The sequence below is a fragment of the Melitaea cinxia genome, chromosome Z, assembly GCF_905220565.1.
Source record: "Melitaea cinxia chromosome Z, ilMelCinx1.1, whole genome shotgun sequence".
NCBI classification, from domain to species: Eukaryota; Metazoa; Arthropoda; class Insecta; order Lepidoptera; family Nymphalidae; genus Melitaea; species Melitaea cinxia.
Window position 1 is genome coordinate 16432567 of NC_059424.1, and position 24649 is coordinate 16457215.

At 31.5% G+C, this 24649-nt stretch overlaps 1 protein-coding gene across 1 annotated transcript in view; it reads right to left on the minus strand.

Annotated features, from left to right (window-relative positions):
- Window positions 1-4352: 4352 nt before the first annotated feature.
- LOC123668732 overlaps window positions 4353-24649 on the minus strand; it is a 50324-nt gene continuing 30027 nt past the window's right edge. The window contains exon 6 of the mRNA XM_045602428.1: window positions 4353-4772. Coding sequence (XP_045458384.1) covers window positions 4655-4772 — 118 coding nt within the window. The 3' untranslated portion in view covers window positions 4353-4654. The remainder of the gene's footprint in view (window positions 4773-24649) is intronic.

Consider the following 24649-nt stretch of genomic DNA (forward strand, 5'->3'; position numbering starts at 1 on the left):
TTACATTACATTGATTACATTAATTAAGTATATTTTATATCAATTACTTATTTCACTTACAACAAACGTGATATGTATTATATTACATTACATGATCGTCGCTCGAGAACAGCAGACCACGAGTTACCAACAAATATTTATAAACATTTTAGACGTCAACAATAAAAAATAGCAATATGCCAATGAGATCTCAGAGATAAGTATTTTATATTAAAAAAAAAATATACGAATCGTTGCATGAAAGCTATTTCCACACTTCCATTATAATATAATCCTAAGTTCGATGCGATTTACATCTTTCGAAACAAAGCCTCAATGTTTGAACCACACATTGATGATTTTTATTTAATGAGTTATACCTGTTTAATTTAAGGAAATAAGAACGTATGTCACCCCCTGTAATGAAAAAGAGATTTTATCTCACATGACACAAAAACTTGAAAGCACTACTACTATACCAGGTATTAAAATTTCGAAAACAATTGGTTTTTGTTACATAGGAATGACAAGTCAAAATGTATCAAAATTATCGAACCTACGGAATGTTGTAATTTACATTAAACGACGAGTTACACATTCTCAAAGTTTACAAATCTAATAATTTGAGCAATCCATTATTGTTTCGTTCAATGGTCATAAAAATAAACAATGTGCGTTACGTCTTCAAAATGGCGTTCAAAATTAATCATCCAAATCATAATGTGTTAAAACATTATTCTATTGTAATGTTGATAAGAAATACAATGACACAAAACAGATACGGTCTTAATAATAAAATTCCAGACGAAAACAATTATAGATTTTATTGATTGAATTCGAAAATGCATCACGTGACTCCGTCGTGGAGGTAACGATTATTAGTAAGACCGATAACACATTTGATTAAACATCGAAAAAACAAAAACGATTATTAATTAATATTTTAGTTAGATTAATTTCACAATCAAATAAAGATAATTTTATATTTAATAAAGTAATAGAAGATATTTACATATGATGCACACATCCCGTAACCCGATTAGGTGGAACAATTGTTCCGTACAAATAACCATTTATACATTAAGAAATTAATGCCGTTAATATGAATTATGCGACCCAACTAAAGCTGTTACATAAATAATATTGTACATATTTATATTACTGTTATATTTAAATTCATAATCAGTTTATCTTTGGTGTGATAATAACTAATAAAGAAAGTTTCTAAATTATATAAAACAATAGTAATAATAAAAGCTTAAATTAAACCACAATCTTATTTCTACTCGTATAAGCATCATTGTCCTAACTTATAAGAATACATAAATAAAAATATAGTTCATTTTAATTATACTTGTACAAACTACAAACACAACCGAGTGAATAACAGCATCTGAAAACTGGTTAAAACACTCAATAAGCAGCCAAGTAGATTAATCACTAGTGCTTCATGGCATCCGTCATTTAAAAGTGAAACAGAATCGACGTCACCTGTCTATAATTTGTACTTTATCAAAATGAACCATACCGAAAAATGTACAAAACGACTTTCATATTCATAAAATTTACATGAAATTATAATATAAGATATACATGTACAAAATATTCACAAACACGCAAACACAGTGCCGCCTATACAGAAAATAATAATTAATGATCTACTCTACTATAAGAATTAAAATATATTTCGTTTCATTTAATGAAATTATAAATTACTTGTTAGGTATATTTAAGCCCAGTCTTATATTTGAAAAACGTATTGATTTTCCAACGAACGTTCGTTGGGAAAACTAATCGTTATTGAATATAAGAACAGAGCTTTAGTTAATATAAATACAATAAAGTACAGCGTTTAATGTCACATTGCATTCATATTATGCATTGACAAGTATTAGTCACAAACAGACGCATCAATATAGAAGTTTAGACGTACGTCCGATGTCATCTCTTTTTGATAACATGTCAAGACAATGAAATAACCTTTCTCGATAGTTACGTACGTTTCCTAATATATTAAAGTCAAAAAAATTATTAAAGTCAAAACTTTTATTAAAGACAATTATATTCAACAAAATAAAGTTATTATTTTGTTGGTTGTATTTTTAAAATATTTACTGCATTCTAAGTGCTTTGAGATTCCTTAATGAAATTAACGTCTTCAACTGGGTAACGCGTGAATGACGCGTTCAATAGTATTTAGATATTTCTTCTGATATTTTTGATCAGAATGTTGGGCAACGAAAGTGACGGACGAAAGAAGAGTGCACGCAGCCGAAATGAGAATGCTTAGATGGATGTGTGGAGTGACGAGAAAAGATCGGATTAGGAATGAGTATATAAGGGGAAGTTTGAAAGTAGCACCCGTGACAGAGAAAATGAGGAGCAATAGGTTAGCGTGGTATGGGCATGTAATGAGGAGGGATGAACGCTATATCGGTAAAAGAATGTTAGGGATGAATGTCGAAGGACGAAGAGCGATCGGCAGACCGAAAAAGCGATGGATGGATTGTGTGCGCGAGGACACGAGAAAGAAAGGAGTAAGCGCTGAAGTGACGAATAATAGAGAGGAATGGAAGAGGAAAGCATGTTGTGCCGACCCTACATAAGTGGGATAAGGGCAGAGAGATGATAATCTATATCAGTACGGCAAGAGATTGTATTTATGAATAGAGAAATTATTACGTTAGACGTTTAAAACTTATCTTCAGCCAGAATTTTGTTAAAATTTTATTTAATGTGATTATAACTTGACGTGACTAATGAAATAAGATTTAATAAAACGTATAATGTATTTATGTTATATTCTTCAAACTGAAATTGTATAAGAATATACTTTTAAATTGCTTCTACTAAAGCGAGATTAAATTTGTGCGATTGTGAATAAATATAGTTATTTTGAAAATGTAAGAAACGAAATATTAGCAGTATCAATAAGAACAGAAAAGTTCGTATAAATACATTTTATAATATCTAATTAATTTGACCTTAATAACAGAGCTGATATAGTTATTATGTATTCGGTAAAACATGTATTTTTTTTTAAATAAACCAACATTCATAACGTCTGTTTGTATCTAAAACAAATATAAATTAAACATAAAAAAATTTCATAGATTATAAGACAGCGTCTATTTGACCGTCACTGGCATATCAATGAAAGAAATATTAATTTTTAAAATGAATCAATATCGGTCTTTTCGACTTCAATTGTTTTAATTTCATGAAATATATTGCAAGTATTAAGATTAATCGACATTGATTACAATATAATACTGCTTAGTTCACACACAGCACAGCCTGTTTGTAATATAAAGATAAACCGAAGAAGGTAGACTATTAAGGTACAGACGGAATACGCAAAATTTATTGATGCCCGGTACCTTTTCTTAGCAAACTATTCGTTTGGCTTACGAAAAATTAAATTTTGAACACGCATTATTTTAACAAAACGATTCGTGAGTAAAAAGACTCGTTTTCTGAATGTAGAAATCTGTTTTCAAATAATTAATATTCTACTATTAGTCTAGATTCCTCAAATTGGACGTTAAATTAAATGGGAGAAGGATTTCGTTAATTAATAATACGTTTATATAACATACAGGAAATATACGAGTGTATATATATATATATATATGTACGTAAACATACGTACATATACATATATACAAATAAGTACATATTCATGTGTGTCAAACATGTTATACGTCATATATACATATTATAAACATTGGAGAGTTACAAAATTATGAAGGTGCCGTTTAAATACCAATAATATAATATTCTTTTTGTATTCCGTCTGTTTGTATGCAATTAGTGCTAGATGATCATTTTAATGTTTTATTGAGGTCACTATCTTATACCACTCAAGTAATATACAAGTTACAATAGACTACTACAACGACCGGTTTCTATATTAACGTTAATGGTCTGTTTCGAAATTTTCGAAAAAAATATGAAATATTCTAAATTTAACGGTTCGCAAACAAAGTGGGTCGTTTTGGAATATAGGAACCGGGCTAAAATAAACATTTTTACAGTCGTCAACGACTCGTAGTTTGTCATTTCGAGGTGTGTCGATGACGATGTTTTATTCATTAATATAGGAACCGGACATAACTCATCGATAAAGAAAATATATTGGACGTATCGTGAAAGCAGGTCTTCGACGAAGACCACGGCGTAGCAATGATTCTAAGGGGGGTGGTGGAGTGATATGAAGGGCTTTACATGATGCCAAAATTCTGAGCACAAAAATATGTTTTATAAGCTATACTTCTTCTAAGGACCTGTTTCACCGGTTGTGGACAGCGCTATTTGACGGATGACGGTACCCAACACGTAGAAGTTTTTGTAATATTATCCTTTTTTACTATCGAATCCCACTATTTTTCTGAGATATATCTCTATTCTGCCTATTCTATCTTCTGCTGTTAAATTCTATTCGTAACTTATTTGGGGATAAAAATTTTCCTCAATCGGTGAAACAGGTCCTAATATTAAAATAAACGTCACCTTGCAAATTATATATCACAAAAAGGAAAGACAAACAGAATATTGTTAAGTTTTCTAATAATTCAAGTTAGTACCGAAATGGACTTGACCACCTGTTTACCCCCCTTTGCTAAATTGACAAGACTCGTTTCGTTTACGTACGGAACACCGGTCACGCGTTAACTTAAATTTCGGCTAGAAGCTCCGAGTAGTAGTGGGTGGCGCTCAAGTAATCTAAGAGCCGCCTGGGGAGCGGCAAGCTGCTTATCAGGTCACGCCTCACGTACTTCAAAATAACAAACCTGAAACAATTTTAGTGGTCACGTTTTAATATATTCGACAAATGTATATACAAATAAATTGTAAATCTAATTTGATATTTTGATTTTGAAATTTGAAGTAACACATTGGACACTTGACACAAGGATCGAAGGACAGTCTTTCAGAGTTTGTAACTTTTACACTTTCAATTGTGTTATGTGTGTTTCAATGTGTAATAAGTCTCGTATGAATTACTCGAACAATTAAAACAGCATATTTTTTAATAAATATTGTTTTTAATTTTGAAATTGTCAAATAATCACTTTGATTGACACTTACAAATAAAACCCTTCGAAATGCAGGAAATATCGAAATGCAGCATCGAATGCAAATTCAATATTATTTCACACATAAAAATATTCGAATCGATAGTCGTCAGCTCGACACTCATTTACGAGCTGTCTTACACATCCAATGTTACTTTTTCATATTGCGGCCGATATTTCAATTTACTGCCCTGGTCATAGACCAAGAACTGACAGTAGACTATGACACACGTTTCAGAGACAATCGTTTTAAAAGAAATAACCATCAGTTGAATAGTTCCAAGTATTGGACATTGAAACGTGATGTTCAATTTAAAATCTCATTAAAATCCGTTCTGCAATCCTCTCGACTTATTAACGTTCATATGAAAGCTTTTATCGACGTTCAAGTAAACCTATCAGGATTGCAGTTGTATTAAATGTTACTGATTTTATTCGTTCGATTAATGCTTTTCATCAAAATTTTGTCAAGGGTTACTTAGCGGTGTACAGATATATTTTACACTAGCTTTCTCACGCGGCTTCACCCGCACGAAACAAGGAGGAACGTTGTTTGTACGTCTATAATGCTAGCGGGCGGTGTCTCTCTCTTGCAACATTTTTCATTTATGTATGTATAGCCTATCCTTCCTTGACGAATAGTCTATCTAACCCTATAAAACTTTTAACTGAATTGAAAAAAGGACGAAATTCTTAGAACTTTAGACAGGGTGGACCGATTGCGATTTTTTTTTTTCGAAAAGTAGTGTGTCATGTGCTCCCATGTAAATTTGATCGAGACAAGTGCTTTTTGAGTTATCTCCTAAAATGCGAATATAAACGAATGTAACAATATTATATTACTTAGTAAAATTTATTTATTTATTTGATTTGTTGTTACGAATTTTTCATTTACTTAAATTGTTTGGAATCTATGAAATTCGGTAGGATCGTAATTACCATATATTTTGAATATTTTCAGGTTTTGTATTTAAACGTAAGTAAACCGTTTGCGTTATTTATAATTTTAATGAACCCTATGTAGACGTTTTTACGTTAAAATATATTTATAAATAATTGTGTGGATGTAATAAAGTATGTGATGTCATGTGTAAACCTTGCACTTGGCTACTATTTTAATCCAAATGAAATATATTTTATTTGTGTTTATTTTTAACCGACTTCCAAAAAAGGAGGAGGTTCTCAATTCGACTGTATTTTTTTTTTTTTTTTTTTTTTTTATGTATGTTACATCAGAACTTTTGACCGGGTAGACCGATTTCGACAAATTTTGTTTTAATCGAAAGGTGGTGTGTGCCAATTGGTCCCATTTAAATTTATTTGAGGTCTAACAACTACTTTTCGAGTTATATCTAATAATGCGTTTTTACTTGACGCTTTTTTCGTCGACCTACGTTGTATTATACCGCATAACTTTCTACTGGATGTACCGATTTTGATAATTCTTTTTTTGTTCGAAAGGGAATATCCCTAGGTTGGTACCGTGATAAGGAAACCAGGATCTGATGATGGGATCCCAGAGAAATCGAGGGAAACTCTCGAAAATCCGTAATAACTTTGTACTGGGTGTACCGATTTTGATAATTTTTTATTTAATCGAAAGCTGATGTTTATCATGTGGTCACGTATAAATTTTATCGAGATCTGATAACTACTTTTTGAGTAATCTTTGATAACGCGTAATTGCTATTTTTTCGTCGATCTACGTTGTATTACTTGTCGATGTAATTGAAGTCGGTTTTTTTTTCGTTTGCGAGCAAACACAATTATTTGTATAAAATTTTATAGACGTAAACAACAATAATAATAATAATTTATTTATTAACTCCTTTTAACATAATATGTTACAACATTTCAATTATTCATACTTCGAACAAAACACATGTAGGTGGACGTTGATAGCTATAATAGTATAAACTGTAAAAATAATTGTAGTTTGTTGACATAAAGATTAGTTTATAGGGTGGCACGACCTCAGCAGTGTCAACCTACATAGAAAATTGATGTAGTCCAAACAAATGCCATTTAAGATGAATTTTATATTTAGGAATTGGACTTGTTTGATGTAATATAAGTTCGAAGGATATGAAGACATTGTATATAACATTAGTGCGTTGGTAGAACGACAGGCACGGACTTTTTTTAAATAAATTTAGTACTCCAACTTTACAAACTTATAATTGTGTTTACAAGCAAATGAAAAAAAAACGAATTCAATTATGTATATCGACAAGTAATACAACGTAGGTAGACGAAAAATTAGTCAAGTAAATACGCATTATCAAAGATTATTTCTAAAGTTGTTATCAGATTTCGATGAAATTTAAATGTGATCATACCCATAACAAAAATCGGCTTTCGATTAAATTAAAAATTATCAAAATCGGTACACCCAGTAAAAATTTATGCAGATTTTCAAGTTTCCCTCGATTTCTCTGGGATCCCATCATCAGATCATGGTTTCCTTATCATGCTACCACACCAGGGATATATATCTGGGTTCATAAACGACGAAATTATCCCCGAACATACATAAAAAATATATATTTATTTTTATACTTTATTGTATACCACAAATATGTATATTAAAAACAGAGCATAAAGATAGTTACAGACAGTGAAGTACATTGGGCGGACTTATGGCTAAATACGGTCGAATTGAGTAACCTCCTCCTTTTTTGAAGTCGGTTAAAAATGAAATTAAAGTCTCAGTAGCTCCGTTAGTTATTAAGGAAGAAAAATTTGAACATATAATATGTGATTTTAACTACCACTATATTATATAAAAATATTTATTTCTACGGTTTACCGTAATTATGTTATTATCAAACACTCGTTTCTACAATGTTCTTCCAATTGACTGAACTATACACTTGCGGCAGATACTGAGAGTAAGATAGCCGGAAGTTTTTAATTGACCACTATAGAAACGTGACACCTTGAACTAATCAACACACATACCCGTTATGGTTGACAGATTTTGATCAAATAATTTTCACTAGAGAATACATTAAGCCGTTGCTTCGAAAATTTACTTATTTAATAGTTTATTGCACATTTAAAATGACATAAGGTAAATAACAACACTCTAACTTCAAGAAAAGTGCAAGGGCGGTTAAACAAGATACTATTTATAATGATAGTTATTTTATAGAAAAACGTAGGAAAAAGGGTACAAGAAAAATTCAGTTTTTTTTACACATTTCGAAAATGTTTTTTACGGCGTCAGTTCAAGCGTTAGACCTACCTTCAATATTTAGCCTCTCGTGTGCACTATATCTCGTTTACCGGCAAACTCAATTAACTTTCACATTCGTATAAAACGCACTTTTCGTACCACGCAAAGCTGATATCGGTAACGGAGTACACAAATAAAAAAAAAAAATCAAAGATAAATGGAGTGAGAAATATCTGTTCCCGTGCACTGAGTTGTTTTATAACCAATGAGTTTAATTTAATCGAGAATGAATTCTATTAAAGCTGTTGGAATAATATTTGTTTGTAGGTTTTGATTGAGTATTTTTTTTTTTGTTGATTAGTTTTGTAAATTAAATCGAAAAATATTAAAAATTAAAAACAATTAATTCTATCACTTGAATGATTTTGAGAATGCTATGATTAAAAATCTATGTTTTTCAATGGTATCGTTGACTAAAATTAAAGTTAAAAATATTCAAATCAAACCAAGTCAATTAAATAACTTTATCGAAATAGGCTTCAAAAGCACTTTCGAAACGTCAGCTAAAAAATTAAAATTTTAAAGTGATTATTGTTTTTGAAAGTGAAACTACCACTGATTAGGAATGTAGATTCTGCAGAGAAGAATCTGCAAGAAATTTCGCAGGTACTCTTTTGAAAATAATGTATAAACTGTGTTTTAGTACAAAGTATCTTGCGTGAAATACAGCGTTACTAAGTCCACACATCTTTATCGTCTATGTAATCCTATACCGAATAGCTTTCTCTATTAATTAAAAATAAACATATTAAAACAAGTTTTACCTCAGCATTACTATCATAAGGTTGTACTTGAATAACTAATTAAAGTTGATTCTATGTATATCAGTATAATTGTGTTTCCTTGACAACGTAACTATAAATAGTTAAGTAAATGGGCATTATCATTACATAGTATAAAACAAAGTCGCTTCCTGCTGTCTATATGCTTAGATCTTTAAAACTACGCAACGGATTTTGATGCGGTTTTCTTAGGTAAATAGAGTGATTCCAGAGGAAGGTTTGTATGTATATTACATGCATAATATAGTAGAGGAACACTGATAGTGGTAAAGCTTTAGATTAGGTAAAACCGAATTTCGGGACCGTGGGGGGATGGGGGGGGAGAGGGTGGGGAACGCTACCCCTGGTACCACTGTCACACCTCGGAACCCCATGGTTATGGAGATATCCATGGTTAAAGTTTTGAGGTTAGAAGAAGAATTTCGAAAGTTAGAGGAACGCTTGGCTCCGGCGCTGCGGGAAGTGCAGCCCTTCCGCTCTTGCGTGCGAAAGCACGCTCACTCATGCTCCGTTCCGCAGCGGAGGCTGGTCGCCCTCGGCGACCAGCCTCAGCCGCTCCTCTACGTATTCGTTCGCGCGCTTTCGCACGGCGGGCGAGGGCTGCCCTCCCTCCGCGCCTCCGCGGCACAAAAAAAAACACTCTAGGGGTAGGACAGACCAAGACCACGTGGACAGTGGGGTGCTCCGATTCGGTTTTGGGTATTTTTCGAATTTCTAAACCTATATTCTAGCACGCAATGTTACTAATTTTATTAGAATATTATGTCTGACGCGTTATTTTGTTTAAAAATGTCGATTTGTCAGTCGTTAAGCGTCAGTTCGTATCGTTTGTTGATCTTGCAATCGAGATCGTTTTTACGTAAATTTGTTCGAAAATAAAATGTGAAAGTTGGTGAATGGAGCATATGAGTGCACTTCCCGCTGCACCGGAGTTAAGGTGGAGTCGGACACGGAGCTCTAAGGTATTGTAATATCTCTGAATCACGTAAAGTTAACCCCAAAACTTCAAACACGATATCTTCGAAACCACGAGGTTTACGCGAAACGCACACTACGGGGGGCTAAAAAACCCACCCTCCCCACCACCCTTTACCCTCCCACCCCCATTTCACCCCATAAATTGGAGGCCACTTAACTAACAAATGACCAATTCTTCTTCTAACCTCAAAACTTTAACCATGGATATCTCCATAACCATGGGGTTCCGAGGTGTGATAGTGGTACCAGGGGTAGTGTTCCCCACCCTCCCCTCCCCCATCCCCCCACGGTCCCGAAATTCGGTTTTACCTAATCTAGATCTTAGCCCTGATAGTTTTTGTAACCGTACGAAGCCGAAGCGGGTCGCTAGTTTTGTTTATAAAAGTGAAACGTTTTTTAAGTCGTACAGGAAAAGCTTTCCATTTTGTTTGTTACCTTTGAAACTATTAGCATTAAGACGATAGACTTTTCATATCATTATTAGTGATTCCAGTGTCGATGTTAGATTGAAACTCGCACTCTTTAATACGAGATTTTGCGATATTACAAGATTTGAAGATTTAATTACTAACTAGCTGTGCCCGCTACTTCGTCCGCGGGGAATTTAACAAAAAAGTATTCAGTTCGCAGAGTAATAAAATATATACATTTCTAAAATAAAAGTAGCCTAAGTTACTCCTTTTACATCAGCTATCTGACAGTGAAAGTCACGTCAAAATCGATCCAGCCGTTTCAGAGATTAGCCCGAATAATCAGAAAGATAGACAAACAGGCTGACAGAACGACAAAAAATTTAATAAATGTTATTTTGGTATATGTACCGTGTATACATCCATATGCATTTAGTAAAAAGCGGTTATTTTAATATTACAAACAGACACTCAAATTTAATTTATATGTATAGATTAAAATAATTGTTCGTGATGGCTCATATAGCTGCAAGTAAGATAGTTTAGATGATATAGTGATAATTAGTAATCCTAGTTAGTTTCCTTCTAACCTTGCCTCGAAGGACAGAACAAGGTATATCTCAGTTGTCATCATAAACAACTAATAGACTCCAAAAAAGGAGGAGGTTCTCAATTTGACTGTACTTTTTAATGTACCTCATAATTATTTACTGGATGTACCGATTTTGATGATTCTTTTTTTTAATCGAAAGCTGGAGCTTGTCGTTTGACCACATTTCAATTTAATCTAAATCTGACGAGTACTTTTTGTGTTAATCCTAATAATGCGCATTTTATGGACTGTTTTCTCGACTTCCTCACGTTGTGTTGCTTGTCGATGTAAATGATAGTTCAGTTTTTTTTCGTTTGCAAGAAAACAAATATATTAGGACAATTATCCTCCAAAACCGCAGCAGCGTGGTGGATGGACTAAGCCAATGTAATGAGACGAGGGCTTTTGCTCTACTGTACTGTGGTATGTTTACAGACTAGTTGAGGTTCAACTAAAATTTAAAGATTTTTATTTGAGGATATAGATTAAAAAAGAAATACTTATTTATTATGCAATTTATCATCACGTAAGATATCAGCTGATTTCAAAATTTCGACAGAAATTATAGCAACGTATATAATATCGTATATAAACTATATACGATATTGATGTATACTTTGTGACGATCATAGAAGAATTCTGTTACTTAATCATACATAGTTTTAAATATAAAAATAAGCTGTATAAATCAAACCGTGCAAAATGTAAAACAGCTAATAATTACATTAACGCAGTCTGAGTAAAAATCAATATTTTCTACGCTTTAGGGGCGAAAACTGACATAACGAAAAAAATCAAAACTTTTGTACAGACGAATTGTAAGCTGTTATACAACTTACAAAAAGATAGACGACAGTTTTCCGTTATCCGTAAAACTATATGTTATATGCAAGCAAAGATAAAATAATATTTATGCAAAATAACACACATTTTTATACGAAACATCAATTATTTTGATGTGAGTGATTTTTCCCTGTTTTAAAAATGCTAAGAAGGGTTTACGTAAAGTTTTATCACTTTTTTAAAAGGGACAGCGAAGTGATCCTTGTAATTATAGACCCATTTTAATCCTAACGTTCTTAAGTAAAACTTAAAAAAAAATATACTAAATCAACTTTTTTACATTTTAAAGTTAAGAAAATTTTCACAATGGTTTCACTTGAGGTCGCTGTACGACAGATGCTGGTGTGGCACTACTCAAACTACAGTCTACTCGAGACTCGAGCTTCATGATCATAAATGCCGCGAATAGCTCTTTTTGCAAAATAAATACAGTCTCAATATCTATAGAATTACCCCACAGTAACAGACCATAAGACACTATGGAAATAGCTAAAATATTTTAAACGTTCAGTAGCACCGTCGGTCACTTGTCGTACTTTTCTAACTACGAATGCTGCGGAGCTGAGTATACCATTCAAGGTAAGGAAGGAGTTAGGAGTTAAGTACGAAAATTTGATGTTTACACCTTCAAATTGACGATTTTTTTATCTAAACCCTATTTCATCCCTTTGAGAGTATCCACTAGTGCTGAAATGCATATTTATTGATTTTAAATCAATAGTGCAAAATTTAAGTTTCATGTTTCTAATTTAAAAAAAATATGACGGTCGGTTGGGTTGTATAACAAATAAAAATTTTAAACTCCTATTTGACGCCCTTGAGGTTTATCAAAATCTGTTCTTATTGGATGTCTCTTACAATAAATATGTAGAATTTGTAGCACGAGAACAACTTTCATACAAACTTGTACGAGCCCTTAAACCTTTGTCCAGTTCTGTCGGTAACAACAGTATATCAGATATCACGGTAATTGTAATATCTCTAGATATCACATTTTATTCAGTATGTAATTCACCTACCTAATACATAGTAAATCTATATATAGCAATATGTTCATATATAAGCAAGACAAATAAACCCTTAAGACTAGTCATCCACAATAATCCATAACAACAACATACAGTCCACAATCATCAAGATCGAATTATTAATACGATAGTTTCACTTTTTATAATTTTTTTATTTATAATTTAACTTTTTCCAATTGCGCACTGAAGCGACGAAAGGCAATTGGAAAAAGTTAAATTAGTGAAATACGTTAGGGAACGTGTTTAAATCTGTTCCACCTTAACTTTTGATGTGATTGCAAGTTCACAGCTTCTGTTTACCTCAGTGTTGATGTAACACTACAGTACATATCGTACTAATATTGTAATTACGAACGCTTCAGGTTTAATGAATGTTTACTACTCTTTCACAAAAAAAAAAAAAAACTATGTAAGTTATTTATTGTAAACAAGCTCGGAACTTAGATAACTAGAGATCTAGAACAACATCTAGGCTACTTTTTTATTAATATTTCCACGAAATTAGGCGCGTGAAACCGCGAAGCGCAACCAGTGTAATATATTTTTTTTACTCTAAGGTATTAAACAAAATTAAGTAACTCTCATGGATTCCTTTGCCTACAAATTTATGAACATACCGAAACGCAATATAGTATTCTAGCTTCCTAATTGCACCTTGAATTATTTTTTTTACACTACAAGGTCAGCAAACAAGCGTAAGGCTTCCCCTGATGGTAAACGATTACCGTAGCTTATAAACGCTTCCAAAACCAGAAGCATCGCAAGCGCGTTGCCGACCCTACACTCAATCCCCCCAAAAGCTCTGGTCCCCTACTCACTACAGGAGCACAACAATGCCTAAAAGCAGTATTATTTAGATATGATCTTCTGTAAGGTCGAGGAACTTCCCCAGTCGCGCTGATCCTGATTTTAATAAGGATATTTCCTGCTGTACTCTTCATCAGTAAATCGATAGTATCATTTCACGATCAGATACCGAATAGTACTAATTGACGTCGTTAGGCGGCTTAAGACGTCAATTTGAATGTCAAAAGCATTGTATGCATGCCATTCTATATTTAAATTCAGAGCATGCCTAAAATACACGAAAAAATGTTTGTTTTTTTGCTTTTGGATTATCTTTAAAAAAACTAGCTTCTATCCTCTCTTAGTTCGTATACTATACATATAGTGTTTTTTACATAAAAACTTGAGACGACAAACATTTGAAAATTCTGACGAACAATGTGAAAATAACAATAACGAACTTAGAAAAAACCTACAATAGTTTTGTAGATTTTACCAAACTAATTGGGTGAAGTCGTTCGGAAATTTAGTGTAAGCGTTTACGTTTCGTGGATCCATTTTTAGAAATGAAGAATAAAACTAAATAAATTAAAAAAAAAAAGAGTTTGTACGTTACAACATAGTACTCACACTGTGGAGCGGGTAAGCGGAAACGCACATCTCTGAATAAACAAACCAGCTAACCTCATTTCTGTTCGTCATTCCTCTTTTCTATCATATATAAGATTTACTTATAAATATTAAATAATGTACTTACATAAGTAGAAATAAAAATTCGTGCATACACGTTTATGTTGCTCATGGGTAATTGTTTTTATTTGTTGTACCTACATTCGAAATAATTTACAAACTAATTAGTCGTTAGGATCTAATTTATAGTATAGGAATCGGACCTTACAATAAAACAAAATCATTTCTTTTAATCAAGACTAACGTTTGTGCTTTTTATTAATAAAATTATTTTATTTTGTTTATTTACCTGAAATAAATAATCAAAAACTATGGTCTAACAAGTACATAGGCTTGTCGTTATACACAATATTGTTCTCTACGGAAATACACAACCAATATACTAAATATCATAACTCCATACACCATCTCCGGCTATCACCACAAAATTGATGATATTCTAATTTGCGTCACATACACAGAAGGCATTGCTTCTCAATTAGCGTGTCCTTTGCACATAATGCTATCTTCCAATCGTTTATACCTATTATACGTACGGAATTAGTAACAGTATAAACGAAGTCCTTTTAGTTTCAGGAAACATGACTACCTCAAAGGAATTGAATCGAATGTTCTCCTATTTTTATGACTTCAACAATTCGTTTAACGCCACTGGATTCTAGATAAACGAGAAAAATTGTTTATTTTTAGAACTGTATTGTATAACTTGGAATTTTCAGTTGTGGTATACTTATACGGTTATACCTATTGAGTTATTAAAAGTTAAATCACGACTATTAACAACTTATTTACAATGTACTTATATTATTTAACAACAGTAATATTAACAAAATTTATAAAAACTATACTTTGCGACTTCCTTAGCGGTTGTCAACTGATTTATTAAGCATATAAGATAAAGTATGTACGCCCGTTTGAGCAGAGTCGTATATTCAAAGGTTTCTCTACGTTTCAGGATTCAAGATATTTGGACAATTCGCTAATGGCTAATGTCTGTAATTTAAGCAGTGACGAAACAGTATACGCTGTTTGAAAACAGCGTATAAAATGTCTCGTGTTTTGAAAAAAAAAATATAATGAATTCAAATGGTAAAAAAGAAAAAGAAAAAAAAAAAAAGAAAAAACTAAAAAAGATTCTCTAATTAATTATATTTATAGCCTTTGATATTTAAAGGCACATGAACTACATTTATAAAATCAACAGTTACATTTTATTTGACTTTACAGAGTCGTATAAATAATACGTTTCTCATTTTTCCTTAAAGTTAAAAGAAAAAGTAGTTTGAAGACTACATGAAACGAGACATTAATCAAGCGTTAATAACAAAAGAATTTTATTGCGAAATTCAAAGCGAGCGTCGAATATTAAAAATGGTCAAAGGGACTTTATTTTATAACTTTTTTGCATCCTCAACGTAACCTGTAGAGTTTTTATCTCTGGAGTGCATATTATATTGTACTACACTTTTTGTTAAAAGTTTAAAGGTGTGTGATGAAATTTTCATAATATAGTGAATGCAGTGTCATGTGTACTTCTATACCTACTAATACTATGAAGAGATTTGCATTTTCGTTTGTTAATGGGTCAACTCAATAACTACTGGTCCGAATTTAAAACTTCTTTCACCAGTTGAATGCTAAGTTATCACTGAGTGACACTGACGTTATTTAACGGGAGTAAATTGAACAGCATAAAAATATAGTCCACGCGGACAAAGCCTCGGTAGTTATACAACTAATAAAATAATCGATATTAGATTAAGTTGTATATCTGAATCCATTTTGTTTTATTATAATATAAATCAGGCAGTCAGTCAGTCATTAAATTAAATATATAATCTTAAGGGAACTATAAGAGACAATTTGAATTAGGTATATGCCTAAACAAATAAAAAGTTGCGTTTGCTGAATGTGGAAAAGTTACATGATTTTTATTTCGTATTTAGTTCATATTTGTTTGAACGGAAAGTATAATACACTTTTTATAAAGAATTCCTCCCCATTTCAAACAATTTAAATGTGTAGTTAGTTGTTAGTTTGCTTGTTATTCGTAAAATGCAGTTCAGACACAGTCGTTTCACTTCTCATGTACTTTCCATAGACACCCTGACGTGTTAAACTTACTTTTAATTATGGGAATTTAATTGAAAAGCATGAGTAGAAAATTATACGAAAAGCGTTTGAAAATTTTAAAATAACTTTCATTAATTTATTACACTCGCAATTGTGGCGACTAAAATTTAATTTTAACCGACGTCAAAATAAGAGGGGGTTGGGTCTAATAATATTTATGACATGTAAGTAATTTAATGCAGAATTACTATAGGAAAGAAACTGCTATAATTGTTTGTACCGTTCGTCTTAGGAATTAACATTAATTAATTAAAAACTCGGTTCCCTATATTGAAATAACAATTGGTATTTCATACAGAACGTCCAATTTTGAAGATGTCGTGTTCAAACAAGAGCAGTTCGTGACCAATACGAAGGCATATAGGCATAAGGAATTGAATATGAACCGTCCTTAACTGTTGAACTGAAAATTTGATAACAGATTGTTTAAATTTATATAAAGCTAAGTTTACAATCATACAAACAATATTCACGAAAATACCAAGACATGTGATTATAATTAAATTATTTATTTTTTGGTTAAATTGATAATGTAAGTAAACGGTGTGCGTATAAATTACTTTTAATGCGTACGTTCTATTGTGTATTTAATTAAATATTATGTAACAGTTTAAAAGATAAAACAAACGGTTTCGATAATGCTTATCGTAACTATACATTGTTACATAGACAATAACTGTAACAATAGCTAAAGATAATTCTATATAATAAGCCACTTACATGCTATCACACGAGGATTAAGTGCTACCTATACACCTTAAGACTTAATAGTTCTATTCATATTGCGGCATACCTATAACGAGCAATCAATACTGCTCTTATAAGCTTTAGCAGTGAAAGTATCATTAACATGAACTTGAACTTGTACAATAATAATAAAATATAAATTTACAATCAAACTTGCAACGTTCGTACAATGGTTGTTGAAATTATTGCTGCGATCGTGAATCAAGTTACCGATGATAAATAGAAAAGCATTCCTAAATTATGTTTGTAGCAAATATTAAAAAAAAAAATATCATTCACGCAACAGCGTAAATATTTTGCAAAGATGTCTTGTCAGTAAAAGAAATATAACGTAGAATTATTTTTGACACACAATTATAACACTAAAATGATCAAATACGTTTACGCGCAACAGATTTTATCAATTGTTTCTACATACTAATTGTTTGAAAGCTTTATTTTTTTCAATAAAAAATAAAATATAATAAATAAGTTTATATAAATAAGTTTTTTTCTAAATTAAAAAATAATAACTGTGTGTTTTTATTTTTATAACTAACAAAACGTTGCTCCACAATTGACTACATTGTAGACGTTTCTTACGAATAACTACCATTTATTATTTAATATCTTTAGTAGAGGTTTGAAAAATTTATACGTTATAGAAATACACAGAATACTCATAAAGATCACAGGATCTCTGTATCGTAATGATAAATTAATTTAAGTAACTTTCTTTAAATATTTTTTATAGTTGTCTCTAATTATATTGCCAGGCCTTTAAAATTTTTTTTTAAAAATTTAATACTGAAATAGAAGAATTTTATTATATACACACAAAATAACTTTTAATTACATTTCATCAATAATGTCAACTAGATTCAAACGAGAAAAACCATGTTATACGATGGGACTGTACAGCGCTTTAGCTTTGAAACAAAACGATCTATCAAGCGAATGGGAATCCTTCATTCGTATAAAAAAACTCCTTTAATTAAAAACTTTTTGAAACATAATACTTCTCATTACATCAAAAGTATTCGTTATTTTAACCATATCCATTAGAATATCGAATTCGTTTTATGTGACAAAGTATGAACACTGAAGGATCAAACGTGACACGAACTGAAATGCAACATTCTCAACAACGATTATACTTGAATACATATGAAATAATATTGATGCTCATACGATTTGTTTTCATACCGAGATACGAGATGGATGTAGTAAATTACCTACATTCGCTTGTCCTATCTCGAAAGCGCATTTATAGCATGTTAATTATTATGCAGAGTAAAGGACGGTGACGGTAGCAGAGATTGTTTTGGTTTACATATTTTAAATTGAATGCAATTGGTTTCTAACTTGTTTATCTAAATCCAAATATCAATCGTCAAAGCCTATGTAGTGAACAAAATACTATGTAAAACAAACTGTTTTTATCACAGAATCGAAGTTTTACGAAAGAAAAATAATATATCAATATGCATGTGACGCCGCGTTGGCGCAACGGTTACAGCCATGGATTGTACCTGTTGCGCTTGGCGGTTGCGGGTTCGATCCCCGCATATGACAAACATTTGTATTAGCCATACAGGTGTTTGCCGTGGTCTGGGTGTTTGTGCAGTCCTTGTGGGTCTCCCCACCGTGCCTCGGAGAGCACGTTAAGCCGTCGGTCCCGGTTGTTATCATGTACACATGATAGCGATCGTTACTCATAGTAGGGAATATATCCGCCAACCCGCATTGGAGCAGCGTGGTGGATTAAGCTCTGATCCTTCTCCTACACGGGGAAAGAGGCCTATGCCCAGTAGTGGGATATTACAGGCTGAAGCGTATGCATGTAACATGTAATTACACCATTATATATACAAATGCGCACGACAAAATGACGCCTCGTAAACAACGACATTGAATATAATATTTGTACAAAGACTGCAATATTTATTAAAATAAAAATAAATGGCTGAAAACGTTTCAAGGTTTTACAATAATTGAGCTTTTTCGTGATTCGATGACATTATTCGAACTAATATATTAAAAGGTGCGGGATATGACACATTATACCGTACTATATACATACTATATACATATTATAATATGTATATAGTACGGGGAGTATACAACTACCAATAACAAAATTAAAATTTGAAAAATTACTTGATTAAATTAACTTTATCATTAATATAAATTATATTTATTTTATTAAAATTTTAGCCATCTGACTGTAATTAATATTTGGACGGGGGTTTTAATGGATATTTCTGTAACAAGGAGGGTCGATGTTGATAAATCTCCCAGCAGTAAACGTTTCGTCCAAGGGTTTGCCGAGGCTTTAGTTACACAAGAGTTCGAATAGCACGCTCTTTGAACGGCGCGGACTGTTTATTCAATCTTAATGGTTGAGGATTTCATTTTACTAACATGGAAATACATTTTAAAAGCTTTTACACACTTTTAAAATTCTTACTCACGATCGTACATCGATTTAATTTTGAACATATTTCCGTTTATATACCGTTTCGATTTGCGACGAAGTCTGCTTGTGGATGAGACAGAGCGGTAACGAAATTGTATTTTGAATAATGCTAATGCTCTAATTAAATATTTATTTTATAAATAGAAATTTAAAACTTATATACCTAAAAAAATATAACATCAGTAAAATAAAAATTCACCAACCCGCCTGCCCAGCGTGGTGACTATGGGCAAAACACATGAGTTCACGTTATTTTTGGCGTAAACTTGTGGAGGCCTATGTCCAGCAGTGGACTGTATAGGCTGTAATGATAAAATAAAAATTGTAATCGCATTATAAACACGTCGCAGCGATCATGATAACTCACACGGAAATGTAAAAAAATTCAAGGGTTACTTTTTAAACTGTTCAGATTAAAGAGTCAAAGCTAAAAATAAGCACGTTAAATGATAAGTTTAAACGTTTCATCCTTTAACAAGCGCTCTCGTAAAATTTATATGTTTTATAACATCACGTACCATAATATCTTATTTAGTTTATTTGTGTTTGAATAAAAATCCTTTTTCAATTGACATAAAATTCGACAACGCAGCGTTCGGTGTGAGCGTGTTGAATTTAAAAAAAATGATATAAGAGTGTAACCAGTAATTCAATACGCTGAAAACATTTTACATACATTTTTCGATAAAGAATTTGGTATAGTGTAGTAAATATTTCAATAGAAAGAAACACAAGGCACAAATTTCGCTATTTAAAAAGACTGGCAAGTTTAAATTATATTATAGTCTATATAATCTTAATATACAGTGACTCCACAAAGTATTCGTACCCTAATAAAATTTATGATATCTTTATATAGAATGAAAATTATCCGTAGCTACTAATATCATAGTGGTGTTTCAGATAAATGTAAATGAAATATACAGTTACTTAAAGTTTATTTATATTTTATTACGTGTAAAATTTTTTTTACAAAATTATTCTCACCATAAAGTATTCGTACCACGACACAAAACGAAATAATTTCACTCTAATATTTTATTAATACTTTGTAAATAATCCATTATTATCAATTACTAATTGTAAACGTCGTGGCATTGACCTAATTAAATTTTGTACATATTTACTGGATATAGTATACCATTGTGATTCCAAGTGTTGTTTCAGTTCATTTTTATTTGATATTTTAAATGTTTTAATTTTTTTGTGAAGAAATGACCACAAGTTTTCTATGGTATTTAAATCCGGCGACTAGGGTGGAGTTTTTAACTGATGTGGAACTTTGTCGCGAAGCCAGTTCTGGACAATTTGAGCAGTGTGCTTCGGATCGTTGTCTTGCTGAAAATAAAAATTGTCGCCAAGTCCCACAATTTTAGCAGATTCAAATAAATTATCTTGCAATATTTTCAGGTACATTTTTGCATTCATTATACCCTCAATGAAATGAATTTTTCCTACAGCATTGTTTCCCATGCAACCCTAAACCATGACAACACCACCTCCATATTTAACTGTTGGAATAACATTTTCTTTCAATAACGCCATAACTTTTTTTCTCCAAACTTTTCTTTTGCCACTAGAACCGAAAATTTGAAACATGCTCTCGTCTGAGAAAATAACAGATTTCCAAAATTCCAATGGCTTACTGAGATATTCTTTAGCGAAATTTAATTTTTTTTTTCTGTTAATTTCACTAATGTACGGTTTTTTAATTGCAGTTCGTCCCTGATATCCACCTTTTCTGATAACTTTCCTCACTGTCTCAGCACCGACACTCTTTCCTCTTAATATTGCGAGGTCTGTTGCAATTGTTTGTGCGGATACAAAAGGATTGGCTCTCACTTCTTTCATAATGTGTCGTTCATCTCTGGTACTTAAAACTTTTGGACGTCCTTTTCTTGGTAAATTACTAGTAGTACCAAATTTTTTCCATTTTTGTATGGCTTATTGTATAGTCAACTTACTTTTATGAAGCATTTTTACAATCTTTTCATAGCTATTGCCTCCCATGTGAAGTGAAATAATTTTTAATTTTTCATCACTAGAAAGTTCTTTGGTTTTCGCCATTATACATAAAGTATACTTACATTTTTTTTTTTTTTTTTTTTTTTTTTTATTTATTTGTAACATTAAGAAAAGCATACATCAAATTATATTTACTTGCAAAAGCCCATAAGCTTGTCCGCAAGTAACAGTCTCTCACATTTTACATAAGACTTGTAATATATTGCTATAACATTTACAATCTACAGTGGTTACAAAAAACATATTTATACTACGCTTAGATAATTTTTGCTAAACAAAGTTTTACGTCTACCCTACTTATTAAAAATAGTTTTGTTTTTATTAATTAAACAATACTATCATAGACGGTATGGTCACAAAAACGATTACAAAAAACATACGGGTGTAAGCGAGATAGTTAATTTGTTTTTATTTGCTCAGAATTAGCTAGCAGTATACAGGTTGTTATGGTAAATTAGTTACTATATTCATATATATTTTACTTCTATTTATTAATTATTCAAAAACAGATAGCAATAAAATACATATTATTCATACATAGATATATCCATTTATTAAATTTGAGTTTTTTAATATTTCTCATTTTTTTGCAGTTGTTCACAGAAATATTTTTTAAATTTGTATTTGTAATTATCTTTTGTAATATCGAAAAGTACAGTTCTGGGTATTTGGTTAATTAAAGTGGGTATCAAATATCTATTTGTGCGTTTACCGTAATAGTTACGAACTTTAGGTGTAGCGAGTTTGTTTTGTGTAATTGTTCTTGTTGTGATTTTATGGTTAATTTTAATTTGAAATTCCTTTTTGTGAAATTGTTCCATTAATAATAGCATCTGAAATTTCGTATGCACAGGTAATATTTTACAATATTTAAATATTCCATTTAGGTTGTTTTCATTGTACAATTGATTTTTAACTTTTTTGGGTATTATAATTTTTAATATTTTTAATTGTAGATTTTGTATTTTATCTAAGTAAGTTTTAAATGTTTTACCATAACTCGTTATTCCATATGAAATAAGAGACTCAGCAAGTGCATTAAAGAGATTCATAAGAATGGGATACGGAATTTTGTATTTTAGAATGGCAAATTTTGCTAACACAGCCCGTAGCCTGTCACATACATACTCAACGTGTTTACTCCAATGAAATCTTTCGTCCACAATTAAGCCTAGATATTTATATTGATTGACCTGTTCTAAAGAAGTACCATAGAAACTGTGATTAAAACCGTTTGATCATCGACGTGTCGTGACATGCACTGGTTTGTGTGACGCATCGGGATCGGCAGCTTATGTTTATGGTGAGGTGGTGGAGGTACGAATATTTTGTGGTGCAAAATTTTTACATTTCATGGTCTTTTTTCTTATTTTTATAGCTAAACGGTAAATAAATAATGTGTAGTGTAAAAACTAATGATGTACAATATTTCACAAATATTAAGTTTTATTAAATGTTACATTAATAAAAATAATATAGTATTTGCCATCGTACGAATACTTTGTGGAGTCACTGTATATTAATTACGTGTCACGTTGTTTGTCCGCGATGGACTCCTAAGCTCCTTAACCGATTTAAATCTAATTTGCACACCGTGTCTGTTTGGCCCAACTTGAAAGATAGGCTTTGTTTTGTTTTGAACTTTCGATTAATGACTGCGATATTTTTATTGTAAAATTTAAAAAATTATGGCGGTACGAAGTTCGTCAGGTCAGCTAGTATCTATTAAAAAAATATTAGTTAAGCTGCACCGACTAGATATTAGGAAAGTAGACATCAATGTGATACCTATTTCTTGCAAATATTTTTTACTCGACATTATTGAATGTTATTCTCGTTTATTTTACAGACTGGCTCCTACTATTCATATAAAATAGTTTAGTTGAGTTACTTATTTCAAAATGTGTAAATCTATACAAATAAATAAAATTGGAGTGTCTGCTTGTAATATTAAATTAACTAATTTTAACTAAATTCAAATGTACACATGTCACGGTACATATACTAAAACAACATTTTTTATAATTTTTGTCTGTCTGTTTATTCCGGCTAATCTATGAAACGGCTAGACCGATTATGACGAGACTTTCACTGGTAGATAGCTGATGTAATAAGGAGTATCTTAGGCTACTTTTACTTTAGTTTTTTTTTTTAATTTTATAACTACTAACTGAACAATAATTATTTTGTAAAATTCCACACGGACGAATGAAGTCGCGGGCACAGCTAGTGTTACATAATAATCTTTATTTCATAAAATTAGTATTTGTTTCGACATTAGTTTAAAGCTGAAATCGTAACCACTCTCCATGAGTTACAATTAAATATTACTAATTTTCAAATTTTAGTTTGACTATGATCTCCTATATAATAATTCTCGAATTGATTTTTTTTTATATAAAATGTATCCTTTATGTTACTTCTAATACCTCCAAGAATATGTGTACAAAGTTTCATGATGATCGGTTAAGTAGCTTTCGCGTGAAACAAACTTACATTCACATTTATAATATTAGTAGAAATTACTTACTAAGAATTTGCAACACAATGTATGGAATTTGGGACTGTACACGACGTGTCAGGTAGTTCACTGTTAATAGGATACTCCGTGAAGACTTCGAAAGCGAAAATTAATACTTTTTTGGCACGTGCAATGCTTAAGACCCTTTTATTCATCTACATACATCTTGTTTCCTTTGATAAATTGGACAAAATTAGTATCATATCTAGTATTGAAAATTCTTATTTTTAAAATACATACAACCCGTGTTCTAAAAAAACTCGGTGCACAAACTTAACTAAAAGGTGGTGAGCGTGGCGAATATAATTTTCGTGGCATATCTAAAGATTTTTAGAACTATGATTTCTGTTCATCAATTCAA